Below are 17,533 nucleotides of genomic sequence, written 5' to 3'. Positions count from 1 at the left end.
AAAAATAACCATGAGTTAAAAGTCCATCAGAAGTCTTACTTGCAAAAATTAGTGTCTAAATTTGGCATGACAGGATCCAAAATTGTGAATGTACCCTTGACTGGACACTTTATGTTAAGTAAAGCACAATGCCCCAAAACTGATGCTGAGTTAATCAAAATGGAAAACATCCCTTATGCAAACGTAATTGGGTCAGTAATGTATGCCATGATAAGCACCAGACCAGACATTTCCTTTGCAATTCATGTCAAACCCTAGTTTTGAACATTGGCTTGCTCTTAAATGGCTGCTTAGATACATTAATAGTTCTGTGCATGTTGGCTTGGAATATGGAAAAAGATATGATTCACTTGATCTTGTAGGATTTGTAGATTCTGATTTTGCAGGTGACAAAGATTCGAGAAAATTGACCATTGTATACTTGTTCACCTTGGGAGGAAACTATGTGAGTTGGAAGTCCCAGCTTTAGCCAATCGTTGCTTTATCCACAACTGAGGCAAAGTATGTGACTGTGACAGATGTGTTCAAAGAAGCTCTCTAGCTCCAAGGGCTACTGTCAGAAGTTAAACTACTTAAGGGTGCTGTCACTGTCTATTCAGACAGCCAAAGTGTCATGTATTTGAGCAAGAATCCTATCTACCATGAGAAGACCAAACATGTTGATGTCAAATACCATTTTGTGAGGGAGCTGATGGATAAAGGGGTGATCATTCTGAAAAAGGTGCTAACCGAGGACAACCCTGCAGATATGGGATAAAAGGTGGTCTCTCTAGCCAAGTTCAAGCACTGTTTGAACCTATTGCATATTGAGTGAGCTACAGCAATCGAGCTATGATGAGTGATTTGTGGGTGAATTGCACCGGTAAGGTTCCTGATTAGGTGATGTGTTAAAGCTTCAAGATGGAGATTGTTGAGTGAAGCTTCAAACGGTGTCGTATTGGGCTATCTTATACGCTGCCGTTTTAGAGTTATGTTAAATGACAGATCTTAGCCATTGAATCCAACTTAATCCAACGGTGAAAACAACCCAGATAGTCAACCTATTTAAAGTTCAGTTTCACAGAAAGAAAAAGAAAGATCAAGATACTCTCCCTCACGTTCTTCGACTGTGCTAGGGTTTCTTAGTATAGTTTCTCTTCAATTTGTAATCGGGTCACAGTCTGTTGTTAAAATTGTGGGTAGAAGAAGCAGTAGGTTCTTCTGGTAGAGACACTTTGTATTAGTTGTCTTGTGGTGATTACGGGTGGTTTGAAGGTTTGTGTGAGTGAGAGATTTGGGTTATTGATGTTGGTTGATTTGTAATCTGTAAAGAACTTGATCCTTATAGTGCAGTGAGCCTCAAATTACTTGGAGCTCAACGTGGATGTAGTTTATTTCTTTGGAATAAACGAATCATGGTAAAATCTTGGTTGTGTTCTTGATTTTCTTTCTTGGTTGATTCGTCTTGATTTTGTGTGTGTTAGTTGTGTTTGTTAGAGAAACAGGTTAGACTTGAGTTTGATTGAATCTTAACATTTATAATAGGAACATTAGATAACATTGCCATCACTGATAATCAAGCTTTCAAATGAAATGAACGATCCAATGTGCTCTTCAACACAATACAAAAAAACCTGTAAAGATTTAAGGACTGAAAAAATATTTAGTTCCATGAAAAAAATACTGTTTGTCATTGAAAAATTTCCAAGTATCCATAAAGATCCAGTAACTGATACTTACCAAACATATATGTTGTTATATATAATAATCTCTTATTTAATGAATTATAACAATGGCAAAATCAAATACATCTAAACCTAATCTTTATAAACTATAGTTTATGAAGCTTCTTCAGTATCTCATCGAATGCTCTTGTATTAACAGTAACCTTGTAACCATCTTCAGGTTTCCTCCCATTTGCAGCTATGATCAAGAACATAAGAACCTTTGATACCTTTTCTCCATCGCCAAAGAATGTAATGAGAGCCAAAGAATGTAATGAGATGGGCGAACGTTCTTGTTATCAGATTCTACTCTCTGGGAAGAACTGTTACTACAAGCTTATGTAGACAATCAATCAACAATGACAGACCTCATCTTAGGTTTTGATTTTTCTCATTGCTTTAGATTCCTTTTTCTTTTTTTGGTATAATTTTTGAAGGTGGAGAGAGTTCTGATGATTCTGAGACTTTTATGCTACTAACTGTTCATATAAAGCTTCTTTTACTGCTGATAAGAGTTGTATGAACTTGAAAGAAAAAAGTAATGTTATTTGCCTAATGGAAGTCCTTACACAGATATGATTAATATTAAGTTAAGTTAGATGAATATGGGTAGACAGCCTTGGAATTTACACAATCGTTCCCCATGTTATGTTGCATTTTAAGTTCTATTAAACCCATGTCCATGTATGTGCACCCACCATTAAGTATGGTGATTGGGGAAGATGGAAAGGATCTTGAGTTTCTATTTCTTTAGAAAAGTAGGTGCAGTTAAGGTTTTGAAATTGTTATGTAATAACTTCATACCATCAAATAAAGTTCTTTATTGATTATATATACTGATACCAATTATAGCATATGCTTCAAATGCTGTGTTTTGCATCGAAGTGCAGTGCAAGAAAAAAAAAGAGAGAAGAAAGTGGGAAAAAGAAGTAGCCATTTTATGAAGAAGATGGTTTATGTTATTGGATTAATTTTTATAAGCCAATTATAATAAGATAAGATGGATGGTAGTCAATAAACTTTTGAGTGAAGAAATATAAATTATCATTAATTTTTAATTATGGAGCAAACTTGGACTTGCAGGATATCCTTCCTTTCAGATAATTACGGGATTAGAGGAAAAATTGAATTAATTGAGCGAATGTAAAGGCAAGATTTAATTCTGAAGAAGTTTCGAATCCCTATAATTCATAAACTTCATCAATCTAAACAAGAGAAACAAACATAAAACTGAGAGTCTAAATTATTTGACAACAATATGAAGCAATCAGAAAAAGCAAAACATTATGAATTACTACTGTGTAAAAACTTCCATAAGTTTTAACTCTTATCAGTAGTAAAAGGAAGCTTTTTTATGAATAGTTAGTAGCATAAAAAATGTTAGAATTATGAGAACTCAATCCATCTTCAAAAAAAAATTATACAGAAAGAAAAACTAAAAAGGAATCTAGACCAATGAGAAAATCTGAAACCTAAGAGTATGTATGAGGTTTTTCATTGTTGATTGATTGTCTACATGAGCTTGTAGTAACAGTTCTTCCCAGAGAGTAGAATCTGATAACCTCTGCAACAAGGACACTTGAAATGGATAATCAAACACTCTCCAGCCTTCTCCATCGTCACAGCTTCAACACAATCTTCCCCACAATTATCCTGAATGCATTAATAATGAATAACCCACTTTAATCTTTACACTTTATTTTGTTATATTTCACAGAGAGACTAACGATAAAAAATTAAACAATAAAAAAATACCATAGTTGCATGGTTGTTCTCAACATTGTTGGTGTTGTTCTGATTGTGGTTCTCTTCACTGCCCTTATCTTCTTCAAAACTAAGTTTTTCATCCCATTTTCGAGTCACTTGTTTCATAAGATTACTAACCTCCCTCGCCCACTGCCCAAACAATGTCAATCAAACGCCGGATCAGGGTAACATTTAGAAACACTGCATAAACTCTAAAGTCTTTATTCAATCATAAAATGAAACATAAAATTTCCCTTTTTGAACCCTCAAATCTTTATCCCATTAAAGCAATGAAATGAATATAAAAAATCTTGATGATTAAACGTTAAAAAGAACAATAGAAATTTTCTCTCAAAACAAACTCAAACATCTTTATTAAACGCATAAAAACTCCAGTCCAATTCAAGAACCTTTATCAGTAAGGACACAAAATCACACGATAAAGCATTGGAATGAATCTCAAGAATCTTGACAATTAAACATTAAAAAGCACCTTTGCATTAGGAAGATCGTACTCTCCCACCCCGTCATGTGAACTGGAACAAGTAGGGGCCGGATACGGATTTGGGTCCGACGTCGACCGCCTTAAAGTGGATGGTATAGGCGGAAACTTCGCCTCCGACAACGGAGTCCCTGGGCACACCATGTTCGCATTCTGTGACTGGGGCGACTGAGGTGTTTCAGCCGCCACTTGTGTTGGGAGTGGGTCTCCGAGATCAGAAACGCAGCGTCGCAGAAAAGAATGGCTCGGAGATGTGTTAGGGGCTGGGGCAGAGACAGAGGGTGAGGTGGTTGCGGAGGTAGTGGGAAGAGGAATCTTGGAGAAGCCACAGAGAGAGGTGGGTTTGATGTTGGGTCTCTTGGAACTGGGTTGGAGAGTGTTGGGTTCAAAGGAGGGACGTTTGAGAGAGGCAGAAGAGGAGAAGAGGGTGGAGGAGGAGGCGGCTGAGTTGCCATTGCAACCGCAGGAGGAGCAGGAAGGGTGGTTGGTGAGGTGGAGGTTGGAGAAGCGAGTAGTGGTGTTGGTGGTGGGATCGTCATTAAAGAAGGAGGAGGAGTCCATGGTGGCGGTTTCTTGATCTTGGTCTGCTTGTTGTTCTTGGATGGTAGGAATTTGTGGGAATGGATTCTTGTCAGTAAGCGTTTTGTTTCTCACTTTGTAATCTTTTGTTTTGAGTTTGTTTTCAAGTAAAAGCAGGGAAGGAGGGAAATGAAGGGTTTTGGGAGGGGGGTTTATAGACAATGGAGGGAAATCTTTAGTCTGTTATGGATTGGCCAATCGGCGTTGAGCACTCAGGTGAATATATCTGACGGCCGAATGACGTGCGCCCACCCATAGTTTATAGTAAAGACAGGTTGGTACCAAAAAGTTTGGATATGACAAGCAACTATTTCTGTTAATATTTGTTAGTTAAATTTAACTGTAAAAGGGTAAGATAATAAATTCAAAAACAAATAAAGGGTGATTAAGTCATTTCATTCCTTGCTTCTGCAGTTAAAACCACCTTTCTTCTCTCAACTCTTCATCTTCCACCTTTCCTCTTCAAAGCTGCCGCCGCCGCCATTCTTGCAGGCTTTTTTTCTTTTTTCCTCACCTCCCATCACCATCCTCTTCCATCCCCAGCCAGAATTGACCCATTTTTTTTCCGGAATTTCCTCTTTCCTGTGACACATCTTCACCCTAGCGACAGCCGGATCAATCCAGAACTAGCCGGATTCTGGCGTCCATGGATGCTGCCCTCACTCCCATTTGAATCTCCACATCACCTTCTCCAAAACCCATGTCCCTCTCACCTCGATTTTCTCGGCCATTTCCCTGCTTGTGTGATTGTGTTTGTTATTGTTGTTGGGTTTGTTCATGGCAAGAGTTCAAATTTAGTGCCAATTTTCACCCTTCGGTGCAAATGGGTTTTTTTGAAGCTGCAGCTGTAGTTTATTGGTCTTATACTGGTTTTGACATGGTCGCAACTATGGCTAAAGAGACTAAGCGTCCTCCAAGGGATATACCGATTGGTTTGGTTGGTTCAATGTCTATGATTACTATGATTTATTGTTTGATGGCTTTGGCATTGACCATGGTGGTAAAGTATACCCAAATTGATATAAATGCTGCATACTCAGTTGCTTTTGAACAAATTGGCATGAAATGGGCCAAGTATTTGGTGAGTGTTTCCCCGGCCATTTCCCTGCAGCCGACCAAAAATTTTCTGGTTTTGAAAACGTCCAGCCTTGTTTGCTTTTTTTTTTTTTTTTTTTTTCAGCTGAACATGGGATTACCACACTACCCTTTAGCTGCCGAAATTCACTAACAGAACCTAAAGAAAAAGTGGGTGTTTGTCATTTCCAAACTTTCTGGTATCAAATTGTCTTTACGGCAAACTATGAGTGGGTGCATGTTGTTCGGCCTATATCTGACTGATATTTCTAATTTCTATTCCAATTTTCTCAGTAGCTGTACATGACTTCCTAATATGGCTGATTTAACTCTCCAAACAACAAATTTTCACCCTTTGCACCAGAGGTTAGTCTCTTTTAATGAATTCTTCTGAATTTTTTTTTTTTTTTTTTTTTTTTAACTCAACAGCAATTTTTATCTTAATAAATTTTCAGTTTTGGGTCAATTTTAGGTGGGACACAAGACTTAGGGGTGTGAATTTGTATGAAGAATCGTATTACAAGAAAACAGCTAAACAAAACGAGCCAAAAATATCCCAAACACCCAATTCCAGAAGAGACAACCTAAAACTTTAACATGTAGCACATCTCAATTGGTGGTGTTAATGTTTACACATTAGTCAATCTATTTAGGTAATTGATATGAGATCTAATCAGTTGATTAGAATACTTTCTTTTCGATTTTTATACACATGTTTCAAATTTTTTAATGTAAATAGTTTTATAAGTTGACAATAATATCATACAACCAAAAACAAATTAATGGATGCAAAATATACATAATTGAATAAAAAAATAATAATTAGCGATGTTAAGATTATACATGAAGGAATAAAAAATTACAATTACAATGAGATTGTTATAAGGTGATTATGAACAATTCTACATCAATAAGAGAAGTTGACAGACTATAAATCAAAGACTTAGTATGTGGCGGCTCCTTTTGAAGGATAATAAGAAGCTCTTGGTCATACTTGTTTCTTTTGATAGTATCAGAAAAGAATCCCTCAGCCGCAATAGAAGAACATTTATCCGGGTCTACTTCTTCTTGATTTCATCTTTATTAACACCCAATATTACATAAAAAACTTATTATTAGACAATGCCAGCTTGTGCGTATAGTACGCCAAACCATAGTTGCAGCTTCATGGCAACACCAAAATGTAAAATGACTATGATTGCTGCAGCAAAGTCCTTGTGTTGAAAGTAAAGTAATCCTCTCCTGTAGCTATGCGCTCTTCAACATCTTTGTGAAATACACTCCGCAAGGTAAGAATTGTGCTAAACCAATTTAAAATACGCAAGTGATACTTTTGAGAGCTATGCGCTCTTCAACATCTTTGTGAAATACACTCCGCAAGGTAAGAATTGTGCTAAACCAATTTAAAATACGCAAGTGATACTTTTCTCAAAAGTATCACTTGTGTATTTTAAATTGGTTTAGCACAATTGAAAGCACCTGATACTAACTGTTGCCAGATTTTAAAAAGGAAAATTTTCAATTATAATTTACAAGAAAAAAGAAGTTGACTTTCGGTTTAAGAAAGTGTTTACTTTTGCCCACATTAGAGCTTACATAATCCTCAGAACCATAGAATACTTTACAAGTCTAATAGATCAAGATAATTGTACAAATGTGCTAAATATCTCTCCTGTGACTCGAACATATCCACTGACCTCTAGGTATAACTAACCCTCATTGCTAAAATTTTTGTTATCCGACCACAAGAAGAGAGGTAACTTTTCATATATCAAGCAAACAATTTAACTTAAACAAGTTTCCTAGAGGAACAAATGCAATCTTAATGCAGCTGAAGGAAATAGGGAAAGAGTTTGACTTGAATGAATTTCTTAGCTCTTATTTCCTTTTCTTTGATTTTAAGTGTTGTCTACTTTTTGTTTTTAAGACAAGCACCAACAAAATCTATTGGGGTTCCCTGTTAAGTACAAGTGCATTGAAGTGCTCATTAAGCTGATATTCAAAGGTATACACCAAAGACCTGAACAAAACTTCAACTCATTTCATCGACTTTGTACAATTGAGAAAGAGCAGACAATCTAGCTGCCATTTCTTCATGATCCTCATCCATTAGCCGAGTTGCTGCCTGAATTCACAGAATGAACAACTTGATATGATATATGAAAACCTTGAGCTTCAGCCTCAAAACTCTGAAGTTATGATATGAACCGCGGCAAAAACAAAAATACTCCTCTTCATTGGAGTCTAATCGCCTTTTTTCAAGACCACGAAACTTTTGGCATACAGGTCACTGTGAGGCTGTGAGCTGTGGCTTAAACAAGATTATCTTGAACTTGTGACCAGAACTGTGACCTCAGAGCTACTACAGATGATCAATTCAAGATAGATGACCAGAAACGAGGATCAGAAGACCCATAAGATTCTTCTGTTCTGGTCTTTGTTCTCAAAACTTGATGCAGAACCATAAGTAATTGTTCATTTCTGTGCCCCAGATTCTCTTTCACGGCGGTAAACATATACTGAATCCAGCACAACTTTTCCAACTCTTCTATTTTTTCGAGTTCGTTTACTCATACCTTTCTTTCCTACCTTCTCAACAAGAGGTTGGGACATGGGAACATGATGAATCCATAGTAATGGAACCAGGGCCGCAAGAAACTGTATTAAGATACCCACAGGCAAACTTGAGTAATCTTGAGATGTTATTCCAATCAGAGAAGCCAATCCAATACCCAAAAACCCACTGGCAATTGATGATAGACACAATGTTGAAGCTGAAAAAGAAGTGAGTGAGCCTTCACAACCCTGTGGGCATAAACTTGCCAATAGCATTGAAAAGGGGAGGAGCTTAAACTGTGCAAGAGTTTCTGCTAAACCAGAGAAACAAAGGGCAAACACCTCATTTGGAATTCCTAATTGAAGATTGATCTGTCTCACTAAAATGAAGTCAAGAAGGAGGGAAAAAGCATACGAAATCTGCACTATCCCAATCAATTTTCTCAGGGAAACCTTCTTCCAGTACCGGTCATATAGTACAGTCAATGTCAGAAGTGTCAACTGGCCAATCACTCGTGACATCCCAATTACTGAAGGATCAAGATTAAGACATTGAGTTTGATAGCAAAAGATTGAGCCTGACAAAATAGGGACCATGGCAACAGATGCTACAAGCCACGTAAGAGGACGGGATATGCTTTCCTCACTAATTGCCATAACCAGATTGGATATCTGTTTCTTAATGCTTTCTGAAATTGATTTTCTTGGAACATCATAATGAGATGGTTGAGCCAAACCAAGAGATCCCTCTTTTACGGATAATGAGATTGTAAGTTGAACAGATAACAGAACACCAAACATGAGGAACATGGTTGTAGGTGGCACTTTGGGTAAGATATATCCACCTAGTAAGTTGCCTAGAATTCCACCAGCAGCTGCAGCCATAAAGGCATAAGACTGGAGACCAACCATTCTGTGTTTTTGGCCATACTCTGCTACAACAGCATCTTTTGCAACTTCTTCAATGGATGCTCCAAGATTACTGAGAAGGACACATGCCATGAGGGTTGGAAGAGCTTTACCAACAACAGGAACTAATGCCAATGGCCCCCAAGACAGGATCTGCAAGAGGACTGAGAAGTTTTTCATTTCAATGAGAATCCTTTATTACTTATTGATACAGAAACAAACACTTTTTCAATTACAACCATACTTCTTGGTTTTGCAAAAACGTCTCGAGGCAAGCTTTATATTATTGAAGAAAATCAGTCCCTAATCTCCTTTTATCCTCACAAATCACAAGAAGGTAACATATTCCTTCTACTCCTACCCTTAACCAACGACTTTTAAGATCATGAGATTTTCAACTAAGCACAATTACATGATACTTATAAACTATCACCACTCTGAAATATGTTAGACTTGATTGCTCATGTAAAAACGAAATTCACTAAATCAAAATTCATTGAATGGTGAATACTCGATTTTCAATCAAAAAGGGATATGCTGAGCGAAGAAAGATTCAGAGATCTTAACATAATTCCTTAATCTAACTTAAATTACTTGAATTTAATACTATAAACCAAAAGTAGTCAAAATGTTTTACTCTGTGAGTAAAGCATGATTATAGAAAAATAATACAATCCATAAAGTTTGTTTAAATGTTAAGCTAGGTTTGAAACTTGAAGCTTCAGTAAAGTAAGACAATTTTATAAGCAAACTTATGAAATTGACAAGAATCTGTTATCGGGGGAAAGAAACAAAAATCAGCTACCTTTACTTTTCATTTCCACAAGTGTGCAGTTGGAACTAAGACAAACCGAATCTTAGACATAGCCAAAACAGGGAAAGGAACCAAAAACCAAAACCAAAACCAAAGACAGGAATAAAAAAGGCCATGCCAGACTATACAAACCACTTGTACATCTCTCCTACACTCCCACCTAAACTAAATTACAGAATAAAATTAAGCTCTAACAAAACAAATTTAAATAAATTAAAAAAAAAAAAAAAAGATTAGCATGGTGAAACTTGTTAATGAAATCTTTTGAGGATGAACACAATTAAAGAATAGAAAGAAACAATGAAATGCAATTAAGAAACTAACCTCCAATGCAAATATAAGGAATTCTATGAGCACCGCCAATATAAAGAGCATCAGAGAGAATCCCATAAAGAGGTTTGGCCACCATGGGAAGATTTCCAGAATACTGCACAAGCTGCAAAGTTGAAGGATGCAAGTTAAGGTTATGAGCCATGTGAAAGTTGAGAGCCAGCCATGGAAAACACCTGAAACCTTGCACCCAATACCCCAAACCACACAAAACCAACATCTGCCTAATTCCCACTTCCCCAAACCCTCTCTTAACATCTTTCTCTCCCTTCCCCCTCTTGCTTTCCCTCACAGAAACTTCACCTGACCCTGTTCTCACTATGTTGGGACTCAACACAGGCCTAGTTTTATCAATCAAGGGCAGCTTGAAACCTCTGTTAACGGTGTTGCTACTGGGGTTATTGCTGTGAAAAGAAGTACAAAACATAGGCTTGACATTGAAATCTCGGACTCTTGGAACCTTCGGACTGATTGTACTAAAAGAGTTATTGTTACAAATGAGCGGGTAATTCATGGCTTAGACAAAAAGAACAAAAGGTTGAAACTTGAGTTCAGAGTATGCAGAGGAAGAAAAATGAGAAAAAGGACAAAACCCTCCAAGAGATTCGGTGAAAGAAGGGCAAGAAGAAGAAGGTAGGAGAATAGAGAAGAGAGAAGAGAGAAGTCTGGAAGAATGTATCGGAGGGTTTTGTTATTAGGCAAAAGTTGAGGGAAAGAATAAAATTTATTAAGAAATAAGAATCTAAGATTCAAGATTTACAGAGAAAATTTGAGAGAGAGAATCAGAGGGTTCCAGCTGAAGCTGGAAAGAAAATTTTGCTGTTTCGATTCGAGGTCAGTTGTCGTTGTTTACTTGTTTTTGTACTCTTTATAGGGGATTTTGGGGGCTCCACTGTGTACAAGGAATTGGGAACACGCGCTCCTGATTCGGGGATTTTCGGACACAAATTTATGGGTTTAGTGGGGCCGATTGCAATCTGATTATGACAAGACTTGGATTCTTCTGTACGGCCAACGGTTCTAGTTTGTAACGGGACAGCGGAGATCGGAGGAATAGTCTTTCACACGCGCGTTTGTTATGCACGCGGTATGATGATGATGTGATGTTCACCATGTGTTTGGTAATTATATCACTTTTGACTGATTTGTACACAACACACGTGATGTTTGATTTTTGTTTTTCATAAACAGAATTCTAATGTAAACCGTTAATTAAATTCATTTAATTTATAATTTTCATCCGGAGATTTATCTGAAGATGAAGACAGGGATTAGGATCTTTCGTCCAATTGCCAATTATTATTTTCTAAATAAATAGAAACTTGAGATACTTTCCATCTTCCCCAATCACCATACTTAATGGTGGGTGCAAATGCACATGAACATGGGTTGAATAGAACATAACATGTGGAATGATTGTGTAATTTCTAAGGCTGTCTACCCATATTCATCTAACTTAACATCAAATTTTATAGTTTTAAGCTGGATATCTAAATATATGGTTGCTTATCTTCTAACACCTAAAGACTACAATTACGCATCTGCAGAATTATATGGATTCAGAATTCAGATTATCAAAAATATTAATAATACCTTCTTGTGAAATTTGTGACTAGGAGGGAAGCCATGTAGATGAAAACACCTATCATCCATATGGTTATTTCCGTTGCATTGGCTGCAATGCAACTTTCCTTTCCCTTTGTTGAATGAATTGCTACCATTGTTGATCCTTTGTGTATCTGCCAACAAAACTTCTCTAGACACAACAAGATCACGTTGTTTTTCTTCTTGGAGAATCATGGAATAGACCATGTATACCAGAATATGAATCATTTAAACCCATAAGAAATTGCATTACCTTCCCTCTTTGTTCTCGTTCTTCACTTTTCTTAAGTGCTCCACATGTACAAATGAGTTGATCATTGTAAGATGAGGGTTCATCCCATAAGCCCTTCAAATTGGAGTAATATGTTGCCACGGACATGGTCCATTGATGTAAAGAAGCAATGTCCCTCTCAATTTGAAAGATTCTAAGAGCATTGTTTTGAGAAAGTCTCTCCTTTAGATCAGCCGAAACTTTTGCTGTTGATTCTGTATAAAAACACGCTTATACTGATCTTAGAATCAATAGAATTAAGGATCTAGGATAATATCATATCGTTGCATATTTTCCATAGGACATATTTTTTGTTCAGTTGGTGGTGGTTTCTTGATTGAATCGTTAATGAAACCCGTTTTGTTTTTCGCACTTAGAGCAATGCTCATTGATTGGCTCCAAGATATGTAATTATCACTATTCAAATGTTTGGTGACCAAACTAATTCCTGGATGATCTGCGGAATGGAGATAAAAGGGATCTGAAGGATCAATAGTAACATAGGTTCCTGTTTTAGAGGTAGTGTTAGTCATTTGAGGTTAAAAAGGAAAATAAAGAAGACACTTCCCAAGAGTGTAACACTTTGATACCATGAAAAAAATAATGGGAAGAAAAATATATTACTTTCTTAAATTTGCTTGTGGTTCTATACAGGTTTATATTCAAGCTAACAGCTAACTAAAAACTTAAAAGTAAGTAATTGCTAGCTGTAAAATAAAGAAAATTCTGGATAATAAAGGGAGGTTGACTATCTAATTCTGTAGAATGATTTCGTACAATCTTGTCAAATTTTAACAAAAACACTAGCAAATGTTAAAATATTATAGATCGATCAAATGTAAATCAAAGTTATAAATAAACGCATTTTTAATTAATTAAAAAAAAAAAAAAACAAACAAAACAAAAGTAAAATCATTCAGTTTCCCATGTAGATTTTTTAACCCAGGTGCAGTTATCCCAAGAAGAATCCATTCTCTTTCATATGCCAAAATACTTGGCCATGATTTACATCTCTTTAGGCCACAAAGCAGACTTAAGATTCCACATCGCATAACATTGGTCCAAAACATTTTTACCCACCTTTCACCGGTAATCATTGCCGATGGCAACACCAACGCCGCGGAAGCTGTCACCGGTATCCCTCGACAAGCTCATTTGGTCTTTGCTCTCTGACAGCAATGCAATGCAAGGAAAACAAAGAGACGAAAGTGGGAAAGAGAAGTCGCCATTTTATGAAGAAGATGGGTTATGAGTTATGACTTCATTTTATAAGTCAATTGACAAGATAACATGGATGGTAGCCAACAATCTTTGAGTAAAGAGATATTTATCATCATTAATTATTGAGCAAAATTGAATTCAACAGGATATCCTTCCTTTCAGATATTTACGGGATTAGAGGCTAAATTAAATAAATTGAGTCGATCTAAAAGATTTAACAATCTAATTCTCACTTTCCTTTGTGTTACTATCATAGAAGACAAACATAAACAAATCAACCAAACTTAATTCAAAAAGCAACAACAAGCAATTAGAAAGAGTGAAATCATGATAACATTTTTTATTACTATACTGTGTGAACACTTCCATTATGAACACTTGCTAGAAAAGAAAAGCTTTCTTATGAATAGTTACTAACATAAGAAATCTCAAAATTACACGGACTCAACCTATATTTATCAGAAAGTTTTATATTGAATAGAAACATAAAAGGAATCTAAACTAGGGATGGCAAAGGAGCGGAGTACGGCCGGGGATCCCCATTCCCCATCCTTGTCCTTGTCTCTGCCCCATAAGGGGATTCCCCGTCCCCACTACAGGGATGACAGGGACTCCCCATCCCTGTTCTGTAGGGAAACAATGTCCCTCGTCCCCACCCTGTACTAGGTGAGGATTCCCCCCACAATTTGGGCCTTATTATGGCCCATTTGTGTCTCGCAATTCCAGTAGCCTTCTTGTTTGGGCCTTCTTGTGGCCCATTTATTTCATTATTTTTTCCAGATTAATTCAGGCCTTCTTATGGCCCATTGGTATCATTATTTTGGGTTGATTCTTTAGCAAGATCACATTACAACTTACCAAACTATTGAAAATGGATAAAAATTGGCTCACAATCCAATCTTGTAAACTTTCTCTCACAATCCTGATATGCTAGCTTGCAGTTGGTCAACTCATAATGAGTAAGTGAGACCCATAGTGAACAGATGTGACCCATTGCGAGTTATCACGTTGGTGTTATGAAAAAAAATTTGTGAGATTAAGTTATAAGTGTAGTATTTATTGAAAATATTCAAATAATAATAATAATAATAATTAAGTCAAATACAAAACTATTAAAAGTATACAAAACTATCTAAAATATCCAAAAAATCATTATAATAGATTTGCTCTAATTTTCTATTCTTTCTTTGCCTGAAACATAGTACATGCACAACAGCTTCGCTCCTCCAATAAAAGCTGGGTCAGAAGAATTTATATAATCCACCTGAAATTTAAAAAAAGATAATCAATGAGTTGAAAACCCAATATATAAAAACAGTTAGAAGCTTAAAGGGCAAGATTTCAAGACTTGTCATACACACTAAACAAACAAAGATTGCCGTAACTAATAAATGACTTTCACTTTTGCAATATTAACCAAGCAGAGCTATTTATCAAGACTATTCATACCACTTATTGTTTTTAATTTTACCCAACCTAAAAGTTGTTACAGAATTGACTGCATTCTTTAAGAAATTAGAAACATCATATTACAATATAGGCTCTATAAATTGCTATTCCATAAATTAATAACCTTTATTATATAATAATTTCTTACGGTCCCGACTTGGGCTAGTAGGTTAAATTAATAATTTTGATAAATTAATAAATAATAATTTTTTGGAAAACCTTACATAACTTTGTGATTCTATTTATATCATAGATAAATAATTTGCTAATTTACTATGATATTTTATTAAAACATGATTATAATGTTACTTGTTTTTTCTTGAAATTTAAATATTATTGGATTTCATCTCTAATTTTTCTCATTGTATCTAGAAGTTTTGGGATTGAATAATTATAAAGTGTCGTTGATGCTTTGAATGCTTCCTTGTGCGTAATAGGCTCCAAAGCTATTGTATTATCCTTAGCTTTGTCAATAGCAGGATTTTCAATGATGTTAGCGACAATTTCTTCTAAACTTGAAACCTCTGAACTTGCACCATTTTCACCAGAGTAATCCAAGAGGTAATTTACATAAATTCTATCACAATAACCCAAATATTAGATTATTGTCTCAAGTTCATGAATGCCTTCTTCATCTAAGGATTCATTTCTCTGAGGCTATTTCTTCCATAGAACGAATTTTGCAATGTCGAAAACAATTTGTTATAGTCTTTGCCTGAACATTTATTGTCCAAGCTGAGACTGCAAGACTGATTGCATCCAAAACATTTATTTTTTATGGATTTGTTTCCTCCAGCTCATAGCCCTCCAAAATTCTCCAAAATTCTAAAGGTAAAATCGTCTGCAATAATGTATCTTGAAAGCTCTTATTATCCCCGCATCACAAGCTCAACATTTTGTAATCCTTCAATATTTTTTGGATGGGCTGGACAATTATCTATCACCAAGAGAATTTTTCTCCCACACATTCTTTCGTCAAGCCACCGAACATACTCCTCAAAAAGCACCCCAATCATCCACGATCTTTTGTTGGCACGATATTGACAAGTCAAGTTGTTCATGTTTACATATTCTTGAAGCAACGTAGTTTTGCATATATACTTTCCGATAATCTAAAGTGCACATAAGAATATCCTTCACGGATCCATTGAACAATAGAATCCTAAGAGATTTCTAGAACAACATATTGTTCTTGAGTTATTGCTAGAATTTGACACTTATCAAAAGTACTAGAGAATGATTTGCAACCTATAAAACAACCATATTTCATCCATATTGAAAACATCTTTCATGGCGAACTAATCTATTTTTTCCCTTATAGACTCCAATTTCTTCTCTATGTCTTCTGTATCAACTAATCCATTTTCCCCAAAATGACGAAATGATAATACTATGTCTTAACTTGAACTTCTCAAGCCAATAAAATTGAAATCTGAAGTCTCTTCAGGGTTAATATTTTCATAGTCTCTCTTACCTTTTCAAAGATTTGCTCTACTGTTACATTCACACGATCTTGGTATTGAAGAAACCACTCATAAACAGCCTTCTCCATGTCTGGAAATTTTGATGGTTTGTGCCGCTTAGCATGACCACCTTTTTGTAAGTCAACCAAAAGATACTCTGATGATCGCTTGAGTGTAATTGATATTAATTGTACCTTGACTAACTTTCAAGTGACATTTTTCAGAAACCCATTGCCGCAATCTTTTTGGGAAAATAATACAGCCATAACGATAGTACACCGAATTTGTGCATCGAATGATGTGATAAAATCCTGACCGTTGATTAATTTTAACTTAATATTAATCAATGGTTAGGATTTTACCACGTTATTCGATGCATAAATTCGATGTATTACCATCGATGGCTGTAACATTACTCATCTCTTTTAGCGCAAGTGGGATGCTCTTTACTATGCTTGCATAATGCTTTGCGTATCTCATCTCTCATGGTTGAGTTTTTTAACACTTTTTAGATGAGAAGCCATTGTAATTATGAAATATAATAAGAATTTGCATTTGTTTATATAAAGATTATTTTTAATCTAATTCCTTGAACACATTTAATACAATTAAAGATATCAAATATAATAAATACATTTAATTCAATTAAATTATGCATGCATATTTTTTTGTTGAATACATTTAATTAAATTAATGTAATTATATACAATGAATATTATTTAATTAAGTACATAAGTATAATGAATTTATTATATACAATTAATATTATTTAATTAAGTACAAAAGTACAATGAATTTAAGTTAATGCTTTAATATATATTTAGTGGATTAATACATATTCAATTAATTAGATTAGTAAAATATAACGAATTTTTAGTTGATTAAATCTATGTTTGTCCTCTATAAATTAATAAAATTAATTTGTCGATTAATTAATACATCTTTTAATTAATAGAATTTATTTGTTCTCAAGTTTATTAATTTATAGAGGTTATACTATATATAACACAAATTTAGCAAATCATTTTAGGGTTTTGCAATTTAATGTGTATGATTTTTTTTTTTTTAATTGTTTTTCTGCTAATATAATTTCAGATTCAACAACTCTAAACCTTCATAATGTGTATGAATTTTTTAAAATCGTTTTTTCTAGTAACATAATTTCATATTCAACAACTCTAAACCTTCATAAACTTAGGGTTTGAATTTTCAAGACATTTGCATCTTATTATATTTATATATAATATAAAATTTTAAACATGAGACAATAAAGTGAAAATACCATAAAAAAAAAAAAAAAATACCATCAAA

The 17,533-nt window shown here is 35.1% G+C and overlaps 1 protein-coding gene and 1 long non-coding RNA gene across 2 annotated transcripts; both read right to left on the bottom strand.

Moving 5' to 3' along the window:
- Positions 1 to 3,548: 3,548 nt before the first annotated feature.
- On the bottom strand, positions 3,549 to 4,123 carry LOC116133496. The gene is made up of 2 exons (XR_004128556.1): positions 3,943 to 4,123; positions 3,549 to 3,599 (listed from the first exon to the last, which is right to left on the bottom strand). It is a non-coding gene; the product is annotated as an uncharacterized LOC116133496 (long non-coding RNA).
- A 3,674-nt stretch (positions 4,124 to 7,797) lies between these two features.
- Positions 7,798 to 11,024, bottom strand: LOC116133488 (probable folate-biopterin transporter 8, chloroplastic). The gene is made up of 2 exons (XM_031419189.1): positions 10,208 to 11,024; positions 7,798 to 9,233 (listed from the first exon to the last, which is right to left on the bottom strand). Exons 1-2 carry the CDS (start codon positions 10,725 to 10,727, stop codon positions 8,080 to 8,082), a joined length of 1,674 nt encoding a protein of 557 aa, XP_031275049.1. The 5' UTR covers positions 10,728 to 11,024; the 3' UTR covers positions 7,798 to 8,079.
- Positions 11,025 to 17,533: the final 6,509 nt, after the last annotated feature.

The sequence above is a fragment of the Pistacia vera genome, unplaced genomic scaffold (assembly GCF_008641045.1).
Source record: "Pistacia vera cultivar Batoury unplaced genomic scaffold, PisVer_v2 Contig270, whole genome shotgun sequence".
NCBI lineage: Eukaryota > Viridiplantae > Streptophyta > Magnoliopsida > Sapindales > Anacardiaceae > Pistacia > Pistacia vera.
Note: the sequence above shows the minus strand (reverse complement) of the source record. Positions and strands in the feature narration are given on the sequence as shown.